This window comes from Molothrus aeneus, chromosome 10, assembly GCF_037042795.1.
Source record: "Molothrus aeneus isolate 106 chromosome 10, BPBGC_Maene_1.0, whole genome shotgun sequence".
Lineage (NCBI taxonomy): Eukaryota > Metazoa > Chordata > Aves > Passeriformes > Icteridae > Molothrus > Molothrus aeneus.
In genome coordinates, this window is record NC_089655.1 from 13,681,477 (window position 1) to 13,707,347 (window position 25,871).

The 25,871-nt window shown below is 57.7% G+C and overlaps 2 protein-coding genes across 2 annotated transcripts; both read left to right on the forward strand.

Moving 5' to 3' along the window:
* The first annotated feature begins 7,039 nt into the window (after positions 1-7,039).
* Positions 7,040-9,214, forward strand: LOC136560831 (leucine-rich repeat-containing protein 15-like). The gene has a single exon (XM_066556896.1). It carries the CDS (start codon positions 7,040-7,042, stop codon positions 8,786-8,788), a length of 1,749 nt encoding a protein of 582 aa, XP_066412993.1. The 3' UTR covers positions 8,789-9,214.
* Positions 8,875-20,100, forward strand: LOC136560847 (chondroadherin-like protein). Its single transcript, XM_066556924.1, is given in 7 exon segments — positions 8,875-8,899; positions 11,309-11,347; positions 11,350-11,447; positions 12,282-13,874; positions 14,918-15,078; positions 17,436-19,404; positions 20,005-20,100. Coding segments are annotated over 7 exon segments (3,981 nt in total).
* The last annotated feature ends 5,771 nt before the right edge of the window (positions 20,101-25,871 follow it).

Genomic DNA, 25,871 nt, shown 5'->3' on the forward strand with positions numbered 1-25,871 from the left:
GCCCACACTTGCATCATCTACTGCCCAGCCTTTGCCACCAGGCTGGAAGGGAGCACAGTAGGCTGGAGGTAAGAATCTGGAGGTACCTAATCCCTGATCCAGCGGGTCCCTGATATTGGGGAAGAGGTGAATGCAAAGCACATCTGCATACAGTGGCTGAAGGGGTTGGTTCTTCTCTCTTGGCTCCTGATGGGGGTGCAGAGTCATGGTTAACAGCCCTGCACATTATCCAGACCTCCAGGTCAAGGACCTGCTTCCAGGACCACATCCTGGCTGGGAGTGCCTGGGTACCTCCCCAGCAGGCCCGCTGTGCCAGCCCAGTCATAGCTTGCTCTGTCCCTTCAGATGCTTGCTGCTGTAGCAGTTGCTCCTGCTCTCTCCGTTGAGGAAATCCTGGAGCAGTGGGAGCTCTGACCTACCCTGTGCCAAGCCATGGGACTATTCATTGTGTTTCCAGCTTGATGTCACTACAAATGTCATTCTCCTTTGCTTGTTGGGAGTTGAATCCAGAGAGTCCCCAAAGCACAGGTTGCTGAAGGGGGAATTGAATGAACTGCTGCCACAAACCCTGGCAGTTCTGCCTGTTTCACTGCAGCAAGCATTTCCAAGCCACCAGCACACGTATCCTTTGCTGGTGTCCCTGGTGTCCTGGTCCTTTCCCTCCCACACCTCTGCCTCCTGAGACCAGGAACTGCAGCAGGGCCCTTGTCACTGCTTGCAGAGGGCAGTGAGCTTGGGCAGCTGCCTGTGAATGCAGTTCAGTCCTCCAGGGCACAGCAGCAAGATCAGAGCCTGCACCTCAGATCTTCCCTGTCCTGATGTCAAAGAGAAATAGGGTGATGGCAGATGTGCTTGGAGCAGGCCCCAGCAGTGGCTCAGGAGGATGCAGCTGCTGGCTGTGAGGCAGGAGCCCTGGGAGCCTCTGCCTGACATTATGGAGCATTGGCTGTGTCTCCTCTAGGCCTCCAACCAGCAGGGCTGGCCTAGGGCTGCTGATTTGGCAGCCCTGATATCGGAGCATTTCCTAGGGATGTCAGAAGAGCTGGGAGGAGACGCAGCCCAAGGCACGTTCCCAATGGACAAGGCCATGAGAATTTACAGACTCGCGGTGAGCAGAAGGCCTGAAGCTCCTGCTTTGTCCCAACTAGGGACGTGTTATGCCTCCATTTTTTTAACCAAACTCTGGGTTTATACTCACTTGTGGGTGGATAAGTCCTGGTATAGTTTCTTACTTGGGCCAAGGGGGGTGAGTCCCAGTTCACTACAGGGTGGGAGCTTCTGTTCCAGCAGCACCCGGACCCATCCACCACTGGGCTCAGCAATTGCTGCTGTAGGACTGGCATGCCAGACTTCCAGCTGTGCCTTTGTGTCTTTCTGCATGGAAAAGCTCGGGGCAGAGAGCCAGCAATGGCTGGCAGCAGCTCTGCAGTCTGCTGTTCACTCTTCTGCTGGCTTCTCCTGCGAACAAGCGAGGCCCCCTTCCCCCTTCGTGTGCTGGGGAGAGGTCCCTGGGCCACTTCGTGGTGCCAGAGGTAGCTTTACAGAGATGGAGCTGATCCAGGGAACATTTCTCAGTGTGTGAGCCCCTGCCATCGCCTCCCGCTCCAGCTGGTCCTTCCCCCCTCTGCCAGGACAAGCTCTTTCCGCTCCGGATTATCCCTGCGGGCGGAGCTGGCCGCGGCCCCGCATTCCTTCCAGCCTAGCGCTGCCCGGAGCCGGGGCCAAGCCCCGCTGCTGCTGCTGCTGCTGCTGCTGCTGCTATCGCTCGGGCCGGGGCCGAGCCTGGATGAGACGGTTCTGCTGCTGGGGCCAACCCCACTGGAGCCCGAGATCCTAAATGCCATTTTCCTGGAGCTCCTGGAGGGTTGCGGTGGGCCTGGGGCTGGTGCTGGGATGGAGGTCAGCCTGATGGCCGTCCCTGCTAAACAAAGCTGCTGCTGCTCCCTCCCAGAGATCCTTCTCTCTTTGCATAAGCACTTTCCCAGGGAAGGCAGGCATGTCCCTGTCCCTTGGGGCAGATGATGGCATGAGCAGTGAGGCAGCCCTGGCCCTGCATTCCACAAGCAGGGTGGGAAAATGTCACTAGGGCTGGATCACTGGTCCTATGGAGGAGCTCTCTCATTTGGGCTCCTCAAAGGATTAGGGTGGGCCCGTGGTGAGGCAGGAGCTGCTGGTGCTTCTCCAAGGGTGGAGGTGTCCCCAGCACCAATCCCTGAGGGACTGATGTCCCTTCCTGCACCCCTCAGCTGTGGTGTGAGCCTGGGGACCCTGCTGCAGGGCTCAGGCCCAGCGGTGTCCCCCTGTGCTGGAGCACGGGGAGCACTCCCTCTGTGGCCCCAGCCCAGCCCTCCGCCCTCCTCCTCCCCTTCAGCAGAGTTTGGCCTGGTGCCTGGGACCGGCTGTGTGCACTGGGGGCCACCAGGGTGGGGGTTCACAGCAGGGTGGGCACTTTGCAGCAGCACAGAGTGACTGGGGGGTCCCAGCACTGCCCTGCCAGCCATGGGGAGGGCTCACCCTGCCCAGGGTGCCAGTTCAGGCAGGAGTGGAGGTGTGCAGGGGCTGAGGGGGGAGCTGCATCTGCATGGCGTGGGTGAGCACGCTCAGCTGCTTGGCAGATGAACAATGTGCTCTCCCAGCCAAGCCCACAAGCTGCTAATTTTAGAGATTACATGAGTTTTTCCAAGCAGTCTTGAGTCCCTTGGTGATTCAGAGCCACTCAGCTTTGCTGCATCCGCCACCCTGGCCGTGGGGATGTGCTGGAGATGTACCAGCATGGACAGACAGACACGGGACTGTCGTGCTGTCCTGTAGCAAAGCAGGCAGCTCCAGCAGTAAGTGACAGTGCTGTTCTGGGGCTCCACTGTCTCCTTGAAGGTGCAGGGATACAACAGTGATTCCACACTGTCCAGGCTTGGTCAGGGGGGCTGCAGCCTCTGGCTGGTGCAGCTGGAGGTGGGAAAGGTCCCCCAGGCAATGCTGAACCTGGGGCTTTCCTGCAGCATGAGACCCACTCCATCAAGCACCGTGTGAGTTCCTGGCTATGTGGAACAGCCTCTCCCTGCAAAATGCTCATCTCACCCTCAATCATATCCGTTTGCTCTCTCAGGAGCTGCCTCTCCCCTCCAAATGTGTGGGATGAGTCTTTGCTGCTGTCCCAAGCTGTCACACCCTCTGTTCCTCTCCCTTGTAAGTAGCCTGGGGCAACCCCCCATGTGCTCACCTCTGGGAGTGGCTGCAGAAGTGGCGCACGGGCGTGTGCCATTTGTTACTCGGCCCTGCTTTATTTTTAGCCATGTCTTGAAAACAATCATCTTTTCCGGCTGGAAGCCAGAGGCAGTTTCCTGAGGCCTGGGTAGAGGCAGGCAGGTTTTGTCAGGGCTGTTACCTGCACTGCTCTGAAACTTTGCATGGTGGTAGGGACCATAATCTGATGACCCCCCGAGTTGGGGCAGGGTGTTTGAGGTCCCCATCACGGCATTCCTGTCTGCCCTGGGGCAGCACTGTTTGGAAGGAGGGGACTCCAACATTCCTGGGATGAGCTGGGCTTGGGGCAGTGGTTTATTGGAAGTGCTGAGGTTTGGTTTCTGTGTTGCCTGGCTGAAAAGCTGTGAGCTTCTGGATGAGTCAGAGTGGGCAGAAGCCCAGCAGCACTGGCAGTGGGCAGACAGAGCCACGATAAGGCTGTGATAAGGCTATGAGAGCCCAGCTCTTGTGTCAGGGCTGCAGGGAGCAGGCAGCTCCCAAGCCCTGTGCCTGACCTCCAGCTGCAGTGCTATCACAGAAGTGGGGAGATTGTTTTGGGAAGTGTGGTTCTGGGAAACTGCTGCGTCACTAGAGTGTGGACTAGAGCACTTGGTGGATGGTGTTTTCAAAATGCCCATTCTCTGTGCCCAAATGCCTGGGTGTTGCCCCAGAGCAGGCAGGAACATGGCCAGGGGTAGTTTCACCCACTTTCCAGCCAGAGGGGTCTGTGGCCATCCAGCATGTGCTATGGCAGAGGGCCTCTCATGTGATGTGACATCATGGTGGCCATGTCCTCCAGCTGAGGTCCCACTCCCTGCCATGTTCCCACGGTCCCTGTCTCCTTCCCTTGAGACTGTCTGGGAGCTCTGCTCTCCATCCCTGCAGTTTGCTGTTTGTCCTGGCCTGGTCCCCTCTCTGTCCCCTCCACGGCCCTGCAGGCTCCCAGCCCTCACAGCATGACACATTTCCTCCCTTCCCCGGCAGCAGCCCCAGCTGTTCCCGTCCTGAGCAGCTCCTCGGTGCCACCGGAACCTGAGCAGAGGCTGCTGCAACGGCGGAGGCACGGGTGGGGTGGGGTGAGAGCGGATCAGAGGCAGGCAGGGAAGTTCCAGCTGCCCTGTGCTTAGCAAGGGACTGCACTGTCTCTCCAGGAAGCCCAAAGGGGCCACCCACGTGCACTGACTCTCCTCACCTCCTTCCTCCCGAATATCCGTTCCCGGCAGCGGCTGGACCGGGACTGCCCGGAGGAGGTGGGCGAGGTGGGGAGACCTGGGCTGGGTGATGGGACCCAAGGGCTCCCCACTGCACCCCTGTGCTCTGGAGGGGCAGGGGAGGGCTGGCAGCAGGTTCTCCTGAACAAGTCAATGGATGCTTTCCAAACACCCCTGGGTACCAGGCTCCATCACCTGTGTGTCAGGACTGCTGAGGGGGCAGAGCAGGGGTGCAGTGGGGGTTTCTCAGTGCCAAGGTGTTCCTCATGGCTTGTGGGCAATGCTCTGGCTTTCTGAGGGGTCTCTGAAGCAGCCTGGCCCATGGCTGGCACCCACACAGCTGCTGACCCTGGCACAGTTCTCGCTTCCTGGCAGTGCTGGTTGTGGTGCCCACAGGACAGAGCCCATAGTGGGTGCTCATGGGTTTGTGGCCCCTTGGAATCTGTGGCTGTGGGGGGAATGAGAGCTGTGACCTGGGCAGGGTCCGTGTGCCAGGGGTCTGCCTGCACTGGTGGCCCTGGGCTGGGGCACAGTCCAAGATCCTGACACAGGAGCCATAGATGGGGAAACAAGAGCTGTGCCTGTGCCAAGGAAGTGCCATGGAGCAGCCCTGGTGTGGACTTGTGCCAGGGAAGGACAGGGTTGTGCCCAGGGGTACGGCTTTGCTTGTCTGCCCCCATGGATCAGTGGCTGTGTCCCACTGGGGACCCGGGGGACTCTGAGGGCCAAGCCACTGCCTGGGCACTGGCTGACATGAGCAGCATGTTCACGGAGCCCTCTGCTTGTCTTCTTACAAGAGCATGGGGTTCAGGAGGGGGAAACCCAAAAGTGATCCTTGAAATGCTTGCTCTGCTGAGGAAATAGGAGTTGGAAGCAGCTCTGCTCCAGTGCTTTCCCTAACCCCGCCACTGCCCCTGTGCTGATTCATTGATTTGGACGGGTTTTATACTGGGAGGGGAAGAATGAACCACACTCTGCTCTCCTGCCAGCACGGAGCTGTGCTCGCTCGCTGCTCGTGGCTGCAGGACACTCGGGTAAGTCTCCTTCTCCTGCTGCCCCTCTGAGTGGACACAGGCTCCAGGGACTGCCAGGGCAGCTCTGAGGGGTGGTGGTGGAGTGGTGGGATCTGCATGTTCAGCACCTTTTCATTTGATGGAGATGTTTATCTCGCAAGGGTTCTTCGAAAAAGTGAGACCACTTAGATGCTATGGGAGCTGTAAGAGTTACGTAGGCAATGTATCCCAGACAATGATCAAGAGAGAAAATTCAAGGGGGCAAAGTAATATTTTGGGGGGGCTGATTTTAGGAGCAGTGGGATGCTGAGGGGCTGAGCAGCAGAGAATGTTCAACCTCTTGGTCTGTAAGTTTTTTATCCCTAGAAGAAACAGAGATATCAATTGTTTCCAGCTGCTTTTCCTGAAGGTTGCTCCAGTGTGTGTGCTCTCAGTGCTGCCTTACCAGGGAGTGACATGAGCAGAGCTTTTGATGTGCCGAGCTTTTGGGGAAGTTTATAAATGTCTTGCTATAAACATAGCTGTTCTTGGATGCAGATTGTTTCCATATGGGAAACATAAACCATGCTGGCTTGTGGAGGGCTCCTCCCTCCCTGCCTGAGAGGAAGAGTGTTCCCTGTGGGGAGGGCAGGGAGGAGGGCAGGGGCTGTGCCCCAGTACCATGGATGCCCCTGGGGCACTGTGGCCAGACCCCTGTGCTGCCTGAGTCACCTGTCTGGCTGAGCTGTGCTCAGAGCAGGAGCTGCAGGCTTTCTCCCTCCCTTGTGCCACATGAAGCTGTTAATGGGGGGCTGCTCCATGCCAGCCTGGCACAAGGCTGCTGCTTTAATCTAGGGTGGGAGAAAGGTCACAGGCCAGAGAAGAGAGGAGAGGGTATCCATGGTGTCTGTGCTCAGGGGTAATGGAAAGCTTTGCTGGGCACCACCCCTGGGACCAGCCTGCAGGCACGTGCCCACATCAGACACCCCACTCATGGCAAAAACAGGCCAGGCTGAGACCTCCTGCTAGGGATGGGGGAACAGGACCCACCTGTACCCAGCCTGTGCTGGGTTCTGTTGACCCAGGCTCCTGCAGGACTGGGACTAAAGCATCTCTAGGCACTGCTCTTGGATTTGCAACAGGAGCTCAGAGGGTGCTGGGGGCGCTGTGGCAAAGCTGGGACCCGCTGCAGGTGCCATGAGCCAGCTCTGGTGGAGGTCTGGGCTCTTTGGTGGTGCTGGGAGGCCAGTGCTGCTGGCAGCAGCTCGCCACACTCTGTAAAACAGGAAACCACACTCCTGGCTGCCAGAAGAGCCCAGAGAGCTGGGACGCCAGGGATGCCGCTAATAGCTGTGGTATGGCAGCCAGGCACTGTGGCCTCCAGCTCTGTCTTGCTCTGGGCTGAGTCAAGCCTTGCCTGCTCCAAGCCTTCCTTGTCTGCCTTTTTCTGCCTCATTGCCATGCTGGGAGCAGGATGGCCACAGCCTCAGTGGCTTTTTCCAGGGGGAAAGCAGCACCCATCCCTTGCAGTGACTCTGGGAGCTGGGAACCCCCAGGGTTGAACCCCCCTCCTTTGTTTTTTCTGCAGGCCCAATGGAGCAGGGAGGCTGGCAGCAGTGGCTGCTGCTGCTGGTGGGCATCCAGCTGGCCAGCAGCCAGTGCCCAGAGCAGTGCCAGTGTGTCCGCAGTGCCCAGGTGGAGTGCTTTGGTGCCGACATCAGCACGGTGCCCAGCCCCATCCCTGCCAACGCCATGACCCTGCAGATCATCAACACGCGCATCGCCGAGCTGGGCGACGCCGCCTTCGGCAACGCCTCCCTGCTGATCGGGCTGCGCGTGGAGAAGAACCTCCTGTCTCGCATCAGCCCCAGGGCCTTCCAGAACCTGCCCGACCTGCGCTACCTCAGCCTGGCCAGCAACAAGCTGCAGGAGCTCCCTGTGCAGGTCTTTGAGCCTCTGGACAAGCTGGAGTCTCTGCTCCTCTCCAGCAACCAGATCCTCCAGGTTGAGCCTTCCCACTTCACCCATCTGAGCAACCTCAAGGAGCTGCAGCTGCACGGGAACAACCTGAAGGAGCTGCAGGAGGGGGTGTTTGACCAGCTGACCAGCCTCACCAAGCTCAACCTGGCCAGGAACAACATCGACCGCCTGCCGCCCCGGGCCTTCGAGCGGCTGGCGCGGCTGCAGGTGCTGCGGCTCTACGAGAACCGTCTCCGGCACATCTCGGTGGGCACCTTCGATGGGCTGCCGGAGCTGCAGGAGCTGGGGCTGCACCAGAACCAGCTGGAGACGCTGTCCCCGGAGCTCTTTGTGCACAACACCAACCTGCAGAAGCTCTACCTGTCCAACAACTTCCTCACCACTCTGCCGAGTGGCATCTTCTTGCCCCTGCACGCTCTCGCCAAGATCACCCTGCATGTCAACCGCCTGCGGGACATCTCCCCCAGTGCCTTTGGGCCCACGCCCAACCTGAAGGAGCTCTGGCTTTATGAGAATGAGCTTTCCACCCTCCCCACTGCCGTCTTCAGCAACCTGACCCAGCTGCAGCTCCTGGTTCTCAGCAAGAACCGGCTGCGGTTGGTGCCACCGGGGGCTTTCCAGGGCTTGGGGGAGCTGCTGGAGCTGTCGCTGCACTCCAATGCCCTGCGCCGCCTGGATGCCCGGGCGCTGGAGGGGATGCCCAAGCTGCAGAACATCTCTCTGCACCACAACCAGCTGCAGGCACTGCCACGGGGCCTCTTCAGGGCCACCCCTGGGCTGCAGCACCTGCAGCTGCACTCCAATGCCCTGGAGTACCTGCCCGCCGGCATCTTCTCCCCGCTGACTGCCCTGCGAGAGGTGAGGCTGCACAACAACTCCTGGCGCTGTGACAAGGGCATCCTGCCCCTGCAGGGCTGGCTGGAGGAGAACCCTCACAAGGTGGGTGAGATACCCCCGCTGTGTGCCCAGCCTCCTGCCCTGCAGGGCATCCCCATCGCCGGGCTGCCACAGGATCAGTTCATTGACCCCCAGCCCCCCACTGCTGCTCCTCCTCATCCCAGCACCCTGCTCCCTGCTGACACCTCTGAGGCAGCATCAGATGATGCCTCAGCAGCAGAAGATGCCTCGATGGAGCCTCCCACGGGGCTGCCAGCCTCCCCACAGGAGGATGAGGAGGAGAAGAAGGAGGAGGAAGAGAGGGGGCAGTGGGGGCTGACACGCCTGCAGAGTGGGGTGGTGGTAGCAGTCATCGTGCTGGTGAGTGTGGCCCTGCTGGCTGCTCTGGTGGCATTGGTGGTCTATGGCTGTAGGAAGAAGAGCCACGTTGTGCTCATGAGGATGAAGGCTCCGAATGAAGCCTGAGTATCTGGCAGACCCTGAGGGCAGAGGTGCCTGTGGGGTCAAAGGACATGACAGAGGCTCTGCATCAGCTGCCCCTGCTGACTGCGATGGGAGAACATCACCGTGTGCGCTGTGTGTACCACTGTCCTGCTCTGCTTTGCCCTGTCCCTGCGCTGCAGCAGGGCTTCCCCATGGCTGCCCACTGTCCCCAGCCCTTCCTGCCTCCAGTGCAGTCTCTGTGCTCATTCCCTGCCCGGGTCCAGCAGCTGAGGTGTGGGAGCAGAGAGGGACCCCTCGAGCCAGGAGCCACAGCCTGGCCACGATGGTGCTTTACCCCAAATGACAGGACTTCCCCATCCTTCACCTTGCCTCATTCCCTGCAGTGCTGCTGCCCTCATGCTGTCTGCTGCTCTCACCCCTGCCCAGCCCCTCTTCCCCACCTTCTGTCCCCACCATGCCTCCCCCCTTGCCCCTGCCTGGGCAGGCAGTGTGAGCCATCATGCTGGGCCACCTTTGCCCCAGGGAGCTGCTTTACCTGTGCTGCTCCATCACTCACCGGTGCCTGGGCAGGGCTCCCCGCAGGGCCCCCGGCTGGCTGGCACACCCTGAGTGTCTCAGCTGCGTCCCAGCTGCCCTCCCTGCCTGCAGGCAGGGCAGGCCAGAGCACAGCCAGCACCCTCTCCTGCTCCTGCCTCCTGCCTCCTTCCCTCATGCTCCTCTGGCCAGGAGAGGCACGGGACAGTGTGCTGGCATCAGGGATGAGCAGGAGCAGCCCCCCAGCCCTCACTGCACGCTGGTGCTGACCCTGCGTGGCTGTGCCCCTGCCTGCAGCGCCCTGCCTCAGCCCCAGAGGGTGCAGGGGCTTGCACTGTGAGGGTAGAGCAGGACAATGGGTGTGAAGTGTCTGCAGGGGATGGGAGAAGCTCCTGTGCTTGTGCTCCTGGACTGCTGGAGTGTGTTGGGGTTGCTTCCACTCCACTCCATTCCTGGTCCTCATTTCCTTAACACCCTCCACCAGCTAGTGAGCCACCTGGTCCTGCTCTGCTTGACAAAGCTTCTTCATCCTCTTCTTACTCCCTTGAGTGCCCTCCTGTGTGTGCCCAGTGTCCCTGCCTGGTGGCAGCCCTTGGCCAGGGGGGATGCTGGCAGCACAGCGTGCTGGCTGCTTTGCAGTTTGCAGATGGGTGCCCGTGCCATGCCATCCCCCCTGTACCCAGCTGCCTTCTCCAGCTGTAGCATGACCATGAGGGATTGAGCTCACCTCCATGTGTGCTGCAGTGGCACCGCTGCCTGAGGACCGCTGCTGTGGGACAAGGTGCACGTTTGGTGTCCACCCTGCAGTGCTGGCTGCTCACAGCACCTCAGCAGCCAGTGCTGGTACAAGCAGCTCCACCCTGGTGCATGTGAGGGGTCACCCCTCTGGGCTGAGTCCTGCATGGTAATAGGAGACTCATGACTGTGTCACGGGGCTGTTGGGTGCTGATGTGTGACCTTCTCATTAAAGTGCCACTGTCCACTCCAAGTGCCAAGAGCTGTTTATTCACTCCTTTATGGTGGGCAGCAGGGGAATGGCCCAGCAGGGACAGGGGCTGCACTTGATTTCCACTCCTCAGAGATTTTTACAGTGTTGAGGAAAAGCCTGTATGAGTTGGTGAGGCTGGGAGAGGGTTGTGGGCTGTGTTTGCAGAGCCCTTGCTGGTTCCTGGACTCCAAGCTGGCATGATGGACCAAGGAGGGCTAAGCCATACAACAGCAGTGGGTGGGCTTTTGGTGAGTAAGCTGAGACCTCAGCAAGCTTCTCTATGGAGACACGGACTGTCTCCTGCACAGTCCACTGCTGGGGTGGTGGGAGCTTGCTTGGCTCCCTTCAGAGCTGGCTGCCACTGCATTGTGTCAGCTGTGTTTTTCCATGTGTCACCATCTGCTCCATGAGACTGAGTGCAGTGAAGTATCCCTCCTCCTGCCCCTGGGGGTGTCTCCATGGCTGCTGCCAGCCCAGCCTGTGCCAACACAGGCCCTTGCAATGCAGCTTTTATGGTAGTGTGGGCTGCTCCTCTGGGCAGGCTGAAACTCTTAGGGAGTTCATCTGATCCATGGCTCCCTTGCCATCCCACTGCTGGCTGGGATGCAAAACCCCATGATGGTCCCACAGTGGTCCCCTCCCCAGAGAATCATAAGGTTGGAAAAGACCTCTAACCTCATGTACAGCCTTCATCTGCCTTGCTAAGCTGCACCTGGTCTCTTCTCTCATGGCAGAGATATTTTGAGCACCATTTCCCAGTGAGATTTGATAAAATTCTGGGGCTCTCTTAGGAGGTTTCTGGAAGCAAGTATGCTGACCTTGGTGTGGGACTGGAGCCACCTGTGACAGCAGCACCCTGCCACCACCATCCCTGCCCCAGTGGATGTCCAGGGCCAGAACCCCACTTCCTTGCCAGGATGCTCACAGGCAGCTGCCTCTGGCCTCACCTCCAGTGCCCTGGAGGCCGGGTTATTTTTCAGAGTGCTCCAAGGACACGGGTTGTTGTTGCTGATAAGCAGTGAGGGGCAGCTCCGCCCCAGCAGGAACAGCTTGTCCCTGGCTTCCCATCCGCCCCAGAAAACACTGTCCCATCCCAGCCAGCAGCATCCCTGCACATCTGCCACACGTTTGGCGACTGACCCCGTGATGCCATACTTGGTAAGTGGTGCCCACACTGCTTGGGTAGTTTGGGGGCCTGGGATGGGTGGGAGCCTCTGTTGGCTCTGTGAGCACAAGCAAGAGGGAGGAAAGGAAATGCCAAAGCCAGTGCTGCTCTCAAGTGCCAGTATAAGTCCAGGGGAGCTCCACTGATGCGGGGTGTCTGTAGGTGGGCCTTGCTCTGGGGTGGGCAATGTCCCCCATCACGAGGCAGCACTGGCATGTATCCCAACTAGGGAGGGACTGGCCACCACCTCAAAAAGAGCTTCTGTGGGCTGGGAATAGGCATTTGGTCAGGCTGAATATCCCTCCAGCAGGTTGATGCTGCTCTGATTCCCTGTAGAAAAAGAAGTACCCGACAGGCAATTAGAAATACAAGTGGTGGAGCCCACAGCTACTGCCACTGAGCTCGGAGCAGCCCTGCAGGGCTGTCCCCATCACCCACTGTGCCCCCACTGGCTTGTGCCTGTGGAGACATCTGATGAGGGTACAGGTTTCCCCCAAGACTTCCATAGACCCACACATGTCCCAGCTCAGCAGCTGCTCTGCAGGATGTGGCTGCTCACCACCTCTGGTGAGGGTGGCATCACCCTGGTTGTCACAGAGTGGGCTGGGGCACAGAGTAGAAACCCTAGGGAGACAGCTGGGAGGGAAGTGTTCCCCGTTGGAGCTGGGGAGGTGCTGGCAGCAGGGGCTGGAGGGATCCCCATGGCCAGGGCAGCTGTCTATGCTGGTGGTGTCTCAGAGGGTGATCCTGCTGCATTTCTGGCTGCAGAAGCCCTTTCCCCAGCAGTGCCTGTGGGTGCATGGGGTAAGGCTTGGTTCCTTCTCCAGTGCAGGCTGCTGATCTACGTGCTGCTGGGGCTGGGGTCCCTGCTGGTGGGGGCACTGTCCCCATCCTGCCCCCCTGCCTGCCAGTGCTATGACACCTCCAAAGTCTTCTGCTCAAACGAAAGGATACGGGAGATCCCGGAGGGCCTGCCAGGAAGTGCCACCCACCTCTTCTTTGTGGAGACAGCCCTGAGCAGCATCCACAGCGGGGATTTGGGCTCCAGCACCACGCTCACCAAGCTGGTCTTCATCAATAACAACATCCAGGAGCTGCAGGCTGGTGCCTTTCAAGGGCTGCCCAGCCTCACTGAGCTGGAGGTGTCAGGCAACCCCTTGCCAGCTGTCAGCCCTGGGCTGCTGGCAGGGCTGACCAGCCTCAGCAAGCTCTCCCTCAGTGCCAACGCCATCCGCACCCTGCAGCCGGGGCTCTTCACTGCCTCTTGCCGCCTGCAGGACCTGAGCTTGGCAGGGAACAGGATCGAGGCACTGCCCCCTGGCATCTTCCGCCCACTCCGGCGGCTCCGGGCCCTGGACCTGTCACAGAATGCTCTGCCCGAGCTGCCGGATGGGCTGCTGGCCCCACTTGTCGCCCTTCGTGTCCTCAAGCTCAGTGACAACCTGCTGGCACAGGTGCCTCCTGGCGCTTTCAGGGCACTTGGCCAGCTGACCGAGCTCCACCTGGATGGCAACCGGCTGGAGGAGCTGCCCTCGGGCATCTTCTCCAGGCTGGGGGCGCTGCGGCGGCTGCAGCTGCAGCACAATGCCCTGGGCAGCCTGGCCCCTGACATCTTCACGGGTCTCCTCAACCTCACTGTCCTCAGCCTGGAGGGCAACAACCTGGCCACCGTGCCTGCCATCCTGTTCGCTGGCACCCCTGGCCTCCTCCACCTCTCGCTGGCTCGCAACCGGCTGGAGACACTGCCCCAGGAGCTCTTTGCGAACCTGTCAGTGCTGGAAACCCTGGAGCTCTCACACAATGCCATAGATCACCTGCCCACCGGGGCTTTCCAGGGTCTGGAAGGGCTGACAGAGCTCCAGCTGAGCCACAACAACCTCTCCAGGCTGCCGGCGGGGCTGCTGGCCGGGCTGCCCCTCCTCACCGCCCTGGTGCTGGACCACAACCGCCTGGCCCGCCTGCCTGCGGGGCTCTTCGATGCCAACGATGAACTGGTGCGTGTGGGGCTGGCTGGCAACCCCTGGCTCTGCGACTGCCACCTCTCCTACCTCCTGCACTGGCTCCAGAGCTTTGCTGAGCCCCTCATCCACGGCCAAGCCTTCTGTGCCAATCCCGCTGCTCTCCAGGGCCGCTCCCTGCTGGAGGTCTCCAGCGGGCAGCTGCAGTGCCCGGGAGCCCACGGTGTCCCCCCGGAGGAGGGCTGGGACACAGATGCCCCGGGGCAGTGCACCTACAGCGACGCCGAGGGCACGGTAAGCGTGGCCTGCAATGCCACATCGTGCCAGCAGCTGAACCTGCGCCTCCCTCCTCCCGGGCCGGAGCGGGGCCTGGGGCCGGCCTACCGGCGGGCCTGGCTGCTGCGCTCCCGCTGCGGCACGCTGCAGGTCAGCGTCCTTGTCACAGCGCATGGAGGGAACGAGGTCACACCACCAGCTCCCCCCGCCGTGCCCTAAGGCTTGGGCAAGTGTTTGCTTCTGCTCTGGCAACCTCTGGTCCAACCTGGGAAGCAAACAGCTCTCCACAGTCTCACTCTGCTACCGCTGCCATGGTCCCCAGCTGTCCCCGAGCTCTCCACAACAGCTGGCCTGGGGATATTTATCCTCTCAGCTATGTGTTTCCTGTGTATTTCAAATATAATTAAAATTTATCTATTATTTCTGTGCTCCTAGTTCCCATGGCAGAGAGAGGAGTCATTCTGTTCTCCCCACCACTGTCGGTGTGTCTGGGAGAGACAGCGAAGGTCCATGTGGTACACTGGGATCTTGCCAGGAGCTGAGCATGGTGGGGCATAGTGCAGGTGCCTGGGGGTGAGTAGGGGCCACTCTGGTGGCACATTCTCATGGTGTGTTCGTGCCTGCCCGCTGCAGCCACCTCCCCTTGGCACTGCAGAGGGAAGAGAGGCCCAGCGGCAGCCTGGCAAAACCTGAGGACACGGATTTGTGCTGTCCAAGGGAGGTGTGGGTGAGGGCTGCTGATTGCCCAGCAAGGGCCATGAGCTGTCTGGCTGCAGGGTGAGCTCCAGCCCAGGTGAACACAGGCAGGTCCCACTCCTACCATGTCAGGGCTTGGTCTGCAGCCCTGCAGCCTGAGCATGGAAAGTGGCAAGTTTCACGTAAATGAGAGGAAGAACTTTGCTGTGAGGGTGAGTGGAACAGGTTACCCAGTGAAGTCGTAGAGTCTCCTTCTCTGAATATACTAAAAAGCCATCTGAACAGAGCCATGGGTACCCAGGGAACCTCTCTTCAGCAGAGAGGTTGGACTAGATGGCTTCCACTGGTCCCTTCCAACCTCTCCCATCCTGGGATTCTGATTCTGTGACCTGTGGAGATGAGGCACAAAGTCCCAGCAGTGCTGCCCACCCGGGGGTGACAGGTAAGGCGTGTGCTCCCGTAGGAGGGTGAGCATGGGTGTAGTAAGAGCACAAGTGTCTGTGTGAGTGTGTCCCTGTGTCTGTGCGTGTCAGGGCGGGCCTGTCTGTGTGCGTCTGCCCGTGCCTGCGAGTGTCTGCGAGTGGCCCCGTGTCTGTCTGTCCGTGCCTGTCTGTCCGTGCCTGGCGGTGCTGCGGCACCATCTCGTGGCCATCGGGACCGGGCTCCGCGGGCAGAGCCGGCAGTGGGAGCCCCGGTGGGGACATGGGTGGAAACGACGCTGACGTTGGAAAGGGGTAAGGCTGTTAAAAAAGTGCAGTAGTTTGTTCTTAAGTTTGCCAAGAAAAGCGCAATGAAACCCAGCAAGCAGAACCTGAGCTTTTACAGAAGCAGATGAAAATGAAGAAGTTTAAATGCAATCGGTGCAATTACCCATTGGGAAGCAATGGATATCCTGGCAGTTTGCCTCAAAATGAGCATCCCACAGGATGCCCTGCACTAGCCAGGAGCTCTGGGTGTCACCATGGGAGGGTCTTTGGCTTGCACTGGAGTGCAGCACACAACACTGGGGTCAGCGAGGTGGAGCTGTGGGGCTGAGCACAGAGCCTGGGTGGTGTTCTATCTGTCGAGCTCACAGATGCTCAAAATGTTTCACTGTTTATAAGCATTAAGAAATGGCTTCAGAACTGCACTTTTAGCTACATGAGGCAAATGCTGAGGAATGAAACAGCTGTCTGTTGTGGTGGGTTTGTGAAACTGGTGAGTTACCCTGCTGGAGATACGGCACCACAGAGACCATGGCTGCAAACAGGCTGGCCTGGAGATCTTCAGCTTTCCCTGGATGTGACGAGTCAAGTGGTGCCAGCAGATAACGCCTGGGGAGTACGTGACTGTGTCCCCTCCAAGGGGTTTCTGCCGTGGCCTCCTGCACTGGGGGCACAGCTCCCCGGCCGTCCCTTATCTCCCCACACAGACTGGTGTCCTGACCTCACGTGAAACTGAGCCCCGTGTCTGGGACGTGGATAAAGAGCTGGACAGGTGATGAGACCCCCATCCGGTGTCCTCACTCCTCCATGGCATGGCTCCCGTGGTTGAACTCGTTTGCAAGTGCTCAGCCAAGTAAGTGATGCAAAATGCTTCTTTTGTGCTCTTTAAAATGTGCTGGGAGGGGCGGTGTGGAGCGCTGTTGGTGTTTCCTTGCAGCAAGGAGCAGGGGAGGCTTCAATGCCTTGAGCTGGGACCATCTCTCCATGACTCTGCCTGGCTGGAGTGGGGGACAAGCACGGGACCACAGTAAATGTTTTAAAAGGGTGTTGTGGTTCAAAACTGTAAATTTTCATCCCCATACCCTCAGATGTTTCCACATTTCACCCACTGCATTGCCCCTGCAGCAGAAGTGAAGCAGGCATTTCCACAGCCACAGCCACAGCCCCAGCTCTTCCACCTGAGTCTCCCTGGGGAGAGGATGGGCAGGGACCAGCAGTGGCTTGAGCCCTGGGGGACAGCCTGCACAACAAGTGTCACCTCCCATCCATTTATCTTCAAACCCAGTGGCCTTCAGTCTCCTGTATTTGCTGATGTCTCTATGTTCTTTTAAAAAAATAACTTCATAGAAGATTTACCCTCCCAGAATAAGTTTTTTTGCATGGCCAGCTTTGATGGTCACCCAAGAAGAAACTTGCACCTCTTTTCCCTGCTCCCACCCAGGGCTGTGAATTAAAAGTTGGAAATATGGTCCCAGTGAGGTGCTCATGGCAGTTAAACCCAGTTAATGTGTTAGCTGAATGTTTCCAAATGTTTCCATGGAAGAAGTGGGCTCTACTAGTAGGTGTGCATCAGTGATTTCACTTCCTACCTGCAAGGTCAGAGCCCCAGATGTTAGGTGTTAAATAGTTCATCTGTGGACATTCCAAGGTTTTAATGAGCCTTGCTGTAAAGCTTGGTTGCTGTTCTCAGGTTAACTACTTCTGTCTGTCAGAGCTTCATGACCAAGGCCAAAATATGGTACAATTAGCAAGAATCCTGAAGAAGAGGTGCTTAGAAACCATGTTTTTAATCAGCCCCCTGAACTGAGAGAAGCAGCAATGAAATAGCAAATCTGCCCAGCACAGTGTGGAAATTCTAAGCACACAAGGTCCTGTGGTCTTGGCTGGCTCCTGGGAGCCCTGCTGATCCCTCATTAGCAAGTGCAGGGCTGACTGCTTCTGTTGTTGCATGAATGGGCCGTTGCCCTGCTGACTAACTGGACCCACTGGGGCAGCACTAATGGGCAGCAGCACTTTGCCTTCTTCACCCAGGCAGGCTGAGCCTACAGTTCAAACATGTGAGAAGGGCCAGAGAACAGACTGTCCAGCCCTTGTCCCTCCTGCAACATCTCCCAGTGCAAGCCACGAGCTGGCTTGCCTTCCCTCTCCATCCCTTGGTACCAGCAGCAGTGAACTTGTGTAAATGCAGTGTGTTTGCTTGTCCAGTCTCTCTTTCTCATGAAATGAGTCATGGTATGTGAATAGAAGAGTCCTGAGAGCTGAACAACAGTATGATACCATAGTTCATGAGCTGTGGACAGAGATTTATAGCTCTTCATAACTGATTTTTGAAACTTTTTTTTTCCAGAACAATGTGCCAGCATTTCCTTTTCCTTTTCCTTTTCCTCTTGTCCTTCAATCCCCATAAATGCCAAGATCAAATCCTGGGTGAAGATCCATATGAAATGCCCAAAGACTATCAGGAGGTCTACAGAGGGACAAAAAATGATGTTAAAGAGATCCCAAAGATTGCAAAGCCCTTTGTTTCTGAGATGATCTTTGTGCAAACCAGCATCACTTCTATAAGTAAAGGTGCCTTCAGGTACATGCCCAACCTGACCAAGATTTTGTTCATTGGCAACAAGATCAAGACTGTTGAACCTGGAGCCTTTGATAATTTGGACAAGTTGAGGGACTTGGATATCTCTGGTGCCTCATTAGAAAAACTACCTGTGGGCACTTTCCAAAACCTCCCAAGTTTACAGAGGCTGGAACTGAGAGACAGCCAGCTCAGATCCATCCCCAAAGGCCTGTTTGATGGGCTGGAAAGTTTGGGAGAGCTCTCCCTGCACATCAATGCAATCTCTTCTCTTCCAGAAGGCATTTTTGATTATCTTGTCAATCTAACTTTTTTGGATCTGTCTAGAAACAGGATCACAGCTCTTCCTGTGAATGCCTTTAGCAAACTCACCCAGCTGCAAGTCCTCCGGCTGTATGAGAACGAGTTGCAGGACCTCCCAGAGGGACTGCTAGACAGTCAGCTGGAGCTGCTGGAGCTCAGCCTCCAGAGGAACAGGCTCAGGGCACTGCCACCCATGCTTCTGAGGAGCCTGCCTCACCTGGAGAAACTCCTCTTGGACAACAACCTCATCAGGGTTCTCCCACCTCAGGGCTTTTTTGGTTTAAACAAACTAAAGTTGCTGACTCTGGGCTCAAACCATATTATGGAGCTCCCCTACTGCCTTTTTGACACCATGCCACACTTGAGGGAGCTGGATCTGGGCAGGAACAGTTTGGCCACACTTCCAGAGGGCATGTTTGTCAACCTCACATCCCTTGGTAAACTCATCTTGTCCCACAACCAGCTATCAGCCCTGCCAAGAGGGGTCTTCACTGGGCTCAGCAAGCTCTTGGACCTCCTGCTGGACACAAATCAGCTCTCTGCTCTGGATGAAGAGGTCTTTGCTTCTCTCCCAAATCTGAAAACCCTCAATCTTCGAAAGAACCAGCTGGAGAGTGTTCCTCAAGGGCTCCTAGATCCTCTGAAGAAGCTCAGCTCGGTGTATCTGAGTGGTAATCCATGGAGATGTGACTGCAACCTCTGCTACCTGCACCGCTGGATCCTGGGCAACAGGGAGAAGGTCAAATTGTCCACCCAAGTCTCCTGCAAGAGCCCACCCCACCTGGCAGGGCAAGAAGTAACATTGCTGAGGGATGAACACCTGATTTGCCCAGGTACTCTGCCATTTAACTCCACACCATCACAAAGAACATCAACATTCCTGTCACGTGGAGCCGTGTCCACAGCAGCACCAGCCATGCTGTCACTGGCATCCTTTCCCATCAGGACACTGCCAACCACTCTTCCACCTGTGGTCACCCCTGCTGTGTTGCCAACCGTGCCCATGGAGGCTGCCTTCACTGCTCTGTTCCCAGCCAAGCCATCTGAGGTCTTTGTCACCATCCCAACACCAGCTGTGCTGCAGAAGGCCTTCAGCACCAGCCCATCAACAACCAATAAGCTCAAGACCTGCACCACCACACCAGCAACAACCACTGTGCCCAGGTCCTTCATCACCACACCATCAACAGCCAGTGTGACAGAGTCCTCCATCACCACCCCATCACCAACTGTGCTGCCAGAGACCTCCATCACCACGCCATCAACAACCACTGTGCCCAGGTCCTTCATCACCACACCATCACCAAAAGCCTTCATCACCACCTCATCACCCACTGTTCTGCCAAAGGCCTCCACTGCCACACCATCATCATCAGCTGAGATGCCCAAGGCTTCCATCATCACCCCATCATCAGCTGTTTCAACTTCAGCCATCGTAAGGCTGCAGACTCCTGGGGCCACCCACCCAGAACCTGTGCCACCCACTCCAGCTTCTCCCACCACACGGGTGCCAACAAGCTCACTGGCAGGCACCACCAGACCGGAGCCTCCTGCTCTCTCAGTGCCCAGGGAGAGGCCAGCCACCATCCCACAGGGAACACCCACAATCCCCCTTGTCTCAGCTCCCTCCATGGCCCTCTGGCCATTCTCCAGGACTGCTGCTCCGGGCACAGTCCCGCTGGCCTCACGTTCACCATCACACCATGCTCCTGCACCAGACAGGGAATGGGGCTATTCCACCACCTGTGACTTCTCCACAGCTGGTGCCCAGCCCACCCCCACTGCTCCCCAGCAGGCTCCTGCCCTGGCAGGCACTGTCCTGCTCCCAACACCTCCCATCCCCGCACTATCAGACAGCACCAGCCCCTCTCCAGCCTCCCCACTCCTGACCCCCAGCAGTCATCGTGCCTGGGGCTTGCCCCTGTGGACCAGCCCATGGCAGTGCCAGGTGTCCCTGGCCTTGGGGCTGGCCATGCTGGCACTGCAGGCTGTCTGCACACTGCTGGGGGGAGTGGTCGCCTTCCTTCTTCACCAGGACACCCACCACCACCCCGGGCCACCCGTGAGGCTGCTGAGCCTTCAGGCTCTGGCTGCTCCGGGGACCCCCGAGCCAGCCCCAGCGCCACCTTGAGCTTTGCTGCCCTGTATGACCTGGGTAGTGCCAGCTGTCCTCCTGTGGGGTTTGCAGCCGTGCTGGCCGCAGGGTGCGCTGTCCCTGGGATGGGGATCCCAGGCCGATCCCAGTGCGGGGGGTCCCCAGCAGCCAGGCTGTTTCGGGATAACTCCTGGCGATGCCGGGAGCCCGCAGGCCCAATCTCGGTGTCCCTGCCTGACGGCCCTTCTGCCGAGGGACACTAGATGGCATCCCGACACTAGATGGCATCCCGACACAGGCAGTGGCTGCCACCACCTGCCCGCGGCCGCCGGAACGCCGGAGCCTCCGCACCCGCCGCCGGGACCCCGCGGTCGGTCAGGAGCCATGGAGGGTCAGGAGCCCCCACCCGGATTCCCCCCATCCCTGGAAGGTGCTTGCAGTCCTTGGAGGAAGATATCACAAGGCTTCCTGCCCCACACCGAGTCTTGTTCCCTGTGCCACGTTACAGGATGTGTCAGTACCACCGTCACACACAGATCTCTTCCCCTCTCCCTCTCCCTTTCCTCCTCCCTGATATTAAAGCTTCCTCTCCATGTCTGATGGGCTGGTGAGAAGACTGTTTTCATCTTGGGGTTTTTCTTGCCCTGACCTGTTGCTTGCTGGAGTGTGGGGCCCCCAGTCAGTGCTGGGGTAGGAGCAGGGCTGACCCTCCACAGGCAGTGGCACTGTGAGACAATAGATAAGCTTTTCTTCCCACTCTTAAATCTCATGTCCTCCAAAATCTCTTTGTGGTGCTGCCTGCCCAGCCCTTCTGGAAGACTGATGTTTCAGCATGGCTGGCATGTGCTTCTTTACCATAACCTCACCTGGTGCTGAGCCCTGGCTGCAGGATGGGAACAGCTCTCTTGGGAAACTTGGCAGGAAGGGTTGGTGAGAGCCTTCACCTCTGCAGTCCTGGGCTCCTGCCAGGCCTAGGAAAGTGCCAAACTTAAACAAAAGTGGCTGTTCCTCTGTGGTTTCTGCCATCACAGAAAGTGTTGAAACCTTTCCTGGGAAGCTTTATTCCAGGAGAATTTGAGCTGATGAACACAGGGGTTGTTCCCTTGATTTGGGTCACTGGGTACCTTTTTTTTTTGCTCTAGGTTCAGCGTTGATTTTGCCCTGTGCAAGGTAATCTGCTCCCAAATTTGATCACAGTTTCTACTGGGTTGCAGGTGTCTGTCTTCAACTCCTTGCCATTGCTCCTGGCACCTGCTCCATCTTGTCCTGCCTTTGGGTGGCCTTTCCCAATTGTGTGGCATGGGGGCTACTTGGCTTGGAGGTGTCCCAGGGAAAGAGTCCCTGAAAAGCAATAGTCTGGACGTGTGCTTCACAAGGAAAAGTGGGAAAGCAGCTGAGAAACCTCCTGACCAGTGAGCCCTGAGCACCCCAGTTCCCCTGCAAGGCCAGCGAGGGGGAAGGGGCTTTGTGCTGGAGTGCATGCCTGCAGCTATGCATTAGGGACCTGGATATACATCCTTGCTAAGAACCTGTGCAGTGTTACAGGCCCTTCAGCTGCTCCTTGAAGTGCTGCTGACGGCTGTGAAATACGGGAGGCAAGCGGGGCAGCACATCTGGGCGGGGTGGAGCGAGCGGCTCTGGGGCCGGGGCTGGCACAGCAGGTAATGAGATACAGATGAGGGGGAGGGAGTGTTTTTTCTGGCAATCCAGATGGACTCAGCTTAATACTTGATTTAGAGGGTTTGAAAGCGGGGCCTGGCTGCTGGGGAACAGACCCCGAGCACTTCCCGAGGTGATGAGGGGGGGGTCTCTGCTGGCTTTTCAGATATTTAATGGCCCAGCGCAGTCTAAACAGGGAAGTACTTCGGGGTGAGATTAGCACAACATAATCACATCTTAAAAGGTCTTCAGAGACACAAGGCACGTCCGCTCTCATATTAATTACTGGTTATTAATAAAGCTGGGGTCAGGCACGAGGTGTTGGCTCCGGAGAGTGCTGGGTCCCTCTTTGCAGGGCGGTGCTGTATCCAAAAGCAGCAGAAAGCCCTGCAGCCTCCACCTGTGCCCATCCGGCTCTGGAAGCCAAATGGCCAACATTCCTACAGCTGATTTTAAAACTAATTTGCCCCATAATACCCCGAAAGGGCCATATCTTTTTAAGTGCCTAGAACACCTCTAAGTGCTTCAGAGTCCTGTAAAATAATAACAGCCAAGGGTATTCTCAGCACGGGAATTTGCTGCTATGATCGATTTGTAATTTGCAATGAAAACACAGCGTGCGTGTTCCTGGGGCCAGGCTGGTGCAGCTGGCTCTCAGGCAAGACTCAGCTCCGTCCACCACTTTAGGGCCAGTCCTTGGAGGGTTAGGGCTGGGCTGGGCTGGGAGGAATTAGCAGCTGTTCCCATTTGCCCCTGTTGGGGCCAACAGTTTACTCCAGGAGGGAAGGAGCTTAGAGGGATGCAGGGTGTCCTGGAGGCGATGTGCCTGAGCAGCCTGTAGGGCAACACCCTGGGGTTTGCTGCTTGCTGAGCAAGAGCAGCCAGAGATCACATGGAGATGGGGCAGAGCAGGGGGATCTGCACCAGGGAGATCAGTGTTTGCTGCTTCAGGGCTGCAGCTCACTGCAATGAAGGTGCATAGCTGGGGCAGGGCTGTGCAGTGCAGGGTCCCCAGCACAGCCTCTCCACTCTGTGCAGTGCAGGGTCCCCAGCACATGCTCTCCCCTCTGCTGTGGACAGCCCAGGCATTCCCTTTGCAGCATGCCACTGCACTGGGTAGTGGTTGATAGTTTTTAATCTCTGAACTTCTCTGGTTTCCCTGAACTTAGGTAAGATTTTAGCATTCACAGCACTATGTATGTGCTGGGGGCTGCCCAGGATTGCCCATGCACTGAATGAGACATCACGTTGCTTTGCTCTTCCTCTGCTTGCTGCTCCTTGCACAGGATACCCCTGGTTCTCGCTTTGGGAAACAAAAGTTGAGCATCCCCTGTGGCATCTCCAGGCTGCTTGTGACACTCTCCACCTCTTCCCAGTTGCTGTGACTGCCTGAGTCCCTCACAGCCTCAGGTGACCAACTGTTAGAAGCAGAGACAGGACACCACACGTGTGTCATTGAGTGGTGCTGGGACCAGGGGTGTCCAGCATGGCCTGGGGCTCATGCAGCTGCTGCTGGCTCTCCTCCTGCCCTGTGCAGGTGAGAAGTGGTTCCCACAGCACTGTCACTCATGCTGCAGCACTGACTGTAGCTCTCTGCATGTCAGCCCTGCCAGGAGCCACCCATGCTGTGGGTGTGGTGGCCTGTCCCTGCCACCTGCCTCAGTTCCCTTTCCTGTCCCTGGGGCATTCTGTCCCATGGGCAGGAAGGGGACTCACAAGCAAAACTCTTTATTGTGGCTCATGGGAAGGGGAGGCAATGAACACCTGCATGAGGGGATTTGCACAACAACCCACACAAGGAGCAAGCCTGGGCCTCTGGTGGGGAAGTCTCACTGCTGGCTTGTGATGAGAACCTGCCCCAGCTCGTGGCCACACTGCCACAGCCTCCATGCTGCATGCCTGCCTCGTGTGCTGGTGCCAGACATGTGCCAAGCTCTGCTGGAGCAGTGTCTCAAAAGCTGCTGGTGGGGTTTGACAGGCATGGGGAGCTGTGGGCAGAGCAAGAAGGAGCTGGTTTGTCACTTGTTCCTGTGGGAGCAGAGAGGTGCTGGCAATGCCACTGGAGAGGTGGGAGGGCAACATGGGATCTTCAGGTTGAGGACACGAGCTGGGGCAGCTCCCTGGCAGAGGGGGCAGCTGCTGGGATCAGCCTCAGGTCTGGCTGCACAGGCACGTGCAGCACTCATCCATCCCCTATTGCAGCCAGCAGAGATGGCCTGTGGGCTGCCAGTCATTTCTTAGTGTGCTGCTGTGCCTCCTCGATGCTGGTGATGGTTTTGAACACCAGCACCACTCCTCTGTGTATCCTCTGGATGGTTTGTCTCCCCCTCTCCATCCTTCCCATTCAGCATCCCTCTCCACACCCACTCACAGTACCCAACCAGCCATGCAAGGAGCCCTGTGAGACACGTGGGGCAAGAGCTGAACTGGGACATTTCTGCATTTGCTTTGCCCTTGGCATCTCACAGCCCTACTGCAGCAGCGGCCTGGCTTCCCCAGGGCCAGTTGGGGCAGCAAGAGGACACACAGATTAAGGACGAGGCTCAAGCAGATGGGGGGCTGACACCCCTGGCATTCTCATCCTGTCTGCCTCCTGCCTTGGGCTGTCCAGGCTTTTATCCAGAGTTTGGGCAGGGCATGAGAGCGAGGGCAAGAAAAACAAGCTGGTGCATCCTACCTTGGGCAGTGAGAGAGCCCGGAGGGGCGGAAGTTCCTGTTTGTTTAAGGTGCAAACAAGTGCTGTTAATCTGCTGCCTGTTTGTATTTCTTTAGAGCCCCTGAGTGTGGGGGGAGCGGAGATGGGGTCTCCCCTTTGTGCGGGGGCAGGGTCAGGCTATTGGAAGTGGAGGTGAGAAAACACAGAGGGGCAGCTGGAACCTGCTTTGGGAGGGAAAGATTTTTTTCGGCTATTTATGATAATTAGTGGGAAACGTTCCTCAAGCATTTCAGATGATTCTGTAATGAAGTTGGGTCGAATGTTTCCGCTTTGTTCCCCTGGAACCATTAAAAATCCCCCTTCTTTGGCTGCCTTAATGCAATGCTGAAAAGGCACAATGGCATAAAAGTGGCTCTGGGCAGGGCGGCACGCCTCCCACCCTGCCAGATAGAGCCCTTCAGAGCCCAGATTTTCTGGGTTATAAACCCCAGCACTTGTCATGTTCATGCAGAAGCTGTTGTGGATCCTGTGCCCAGGGCTCCTTCATCTCCCTAACGCTGGTCAGGGTGTGTGAGCACCACTGAGCTTGGTGTGCTCCGGGGGAGCAATGGCCAGCACAAACACAGCAGAGTGACAAAGGGCAGGAGCAGCCAGAGATGCCATCACTCCACTGTTACAGAAAAGCTACTTTCTGCACATGGTTGTGCTGGGAATTTGCTGGGGTGAAATGTTGCACTGGGAGAGGACCAGTCTTCATTCAGGGGAAAATGGGGGGTCCAACCCAAAGGAAAATCCTTCTGGTTCTAGGCCAGATCCTGCCCTGCCTGCCGGGCCAGGCAGCACCCAGGCACCAGAGCAGAGCAAGGGGCCTGAAATCCAGCCAGGACTCTCCAGGTGAATCATTAGCAGTCTGCAAGAGCTGGCTCAGTCTCCTCCTGCTTTTAGCAGTGGAAGGCTTTTCCAGCATATGTGATGAAAAGAAAATCCACCTGCCTGATCTCACACATCTATCAGCACTATTTCCCCCGGGATGATGTGTAAAGCTAATGGGAGCTCTCCTGCTAAAGCTGTGATAAAAAGAGAAAATGGCAAGAGCTTTTAGCATACTGCTGGGGGCTGAAGGTGATGGATTTTGGCCTCCCCATCAATATTCTCATGTGAGCTCCAGTCAAGTTCAGTGTCCTAGGCTGAGCACAGGACTGCAGCAGGCAGGAGGGAGCTGCTCCCCTCCTACTCCACTTTTGGCTGGGCAAGGGCAGCTGGGGAGTGCTTGGGCGGTGTTGGCACCCAACATTGGCACAGTCCTGCAGCTCTGTGGGGCAGGAGGGATCCATGCCTGCTGGCCAGGCACCTTCCCTCCCCAGTCACAGGCAGTGATTGCTAACTGGGACCACATCTCCCTTAATGCCCACCCCCTGCCCCATGGCTGGAGCCAGCACACCCCACTAAGGTACTAAATCATCCAGTTTGTGGAGCAGAGGTTAAGGACTAG

Bases quoted from the DNA above. Each gene is read 5' to 3' on its own strand.
- LOC136560831 (XM_066556896.1), top strand. From the start codon at position 7,040: ATGGAGCAGGGAGGCTGGCAGCAGTGGCTGCTGCTGCTGGTGGGCATC.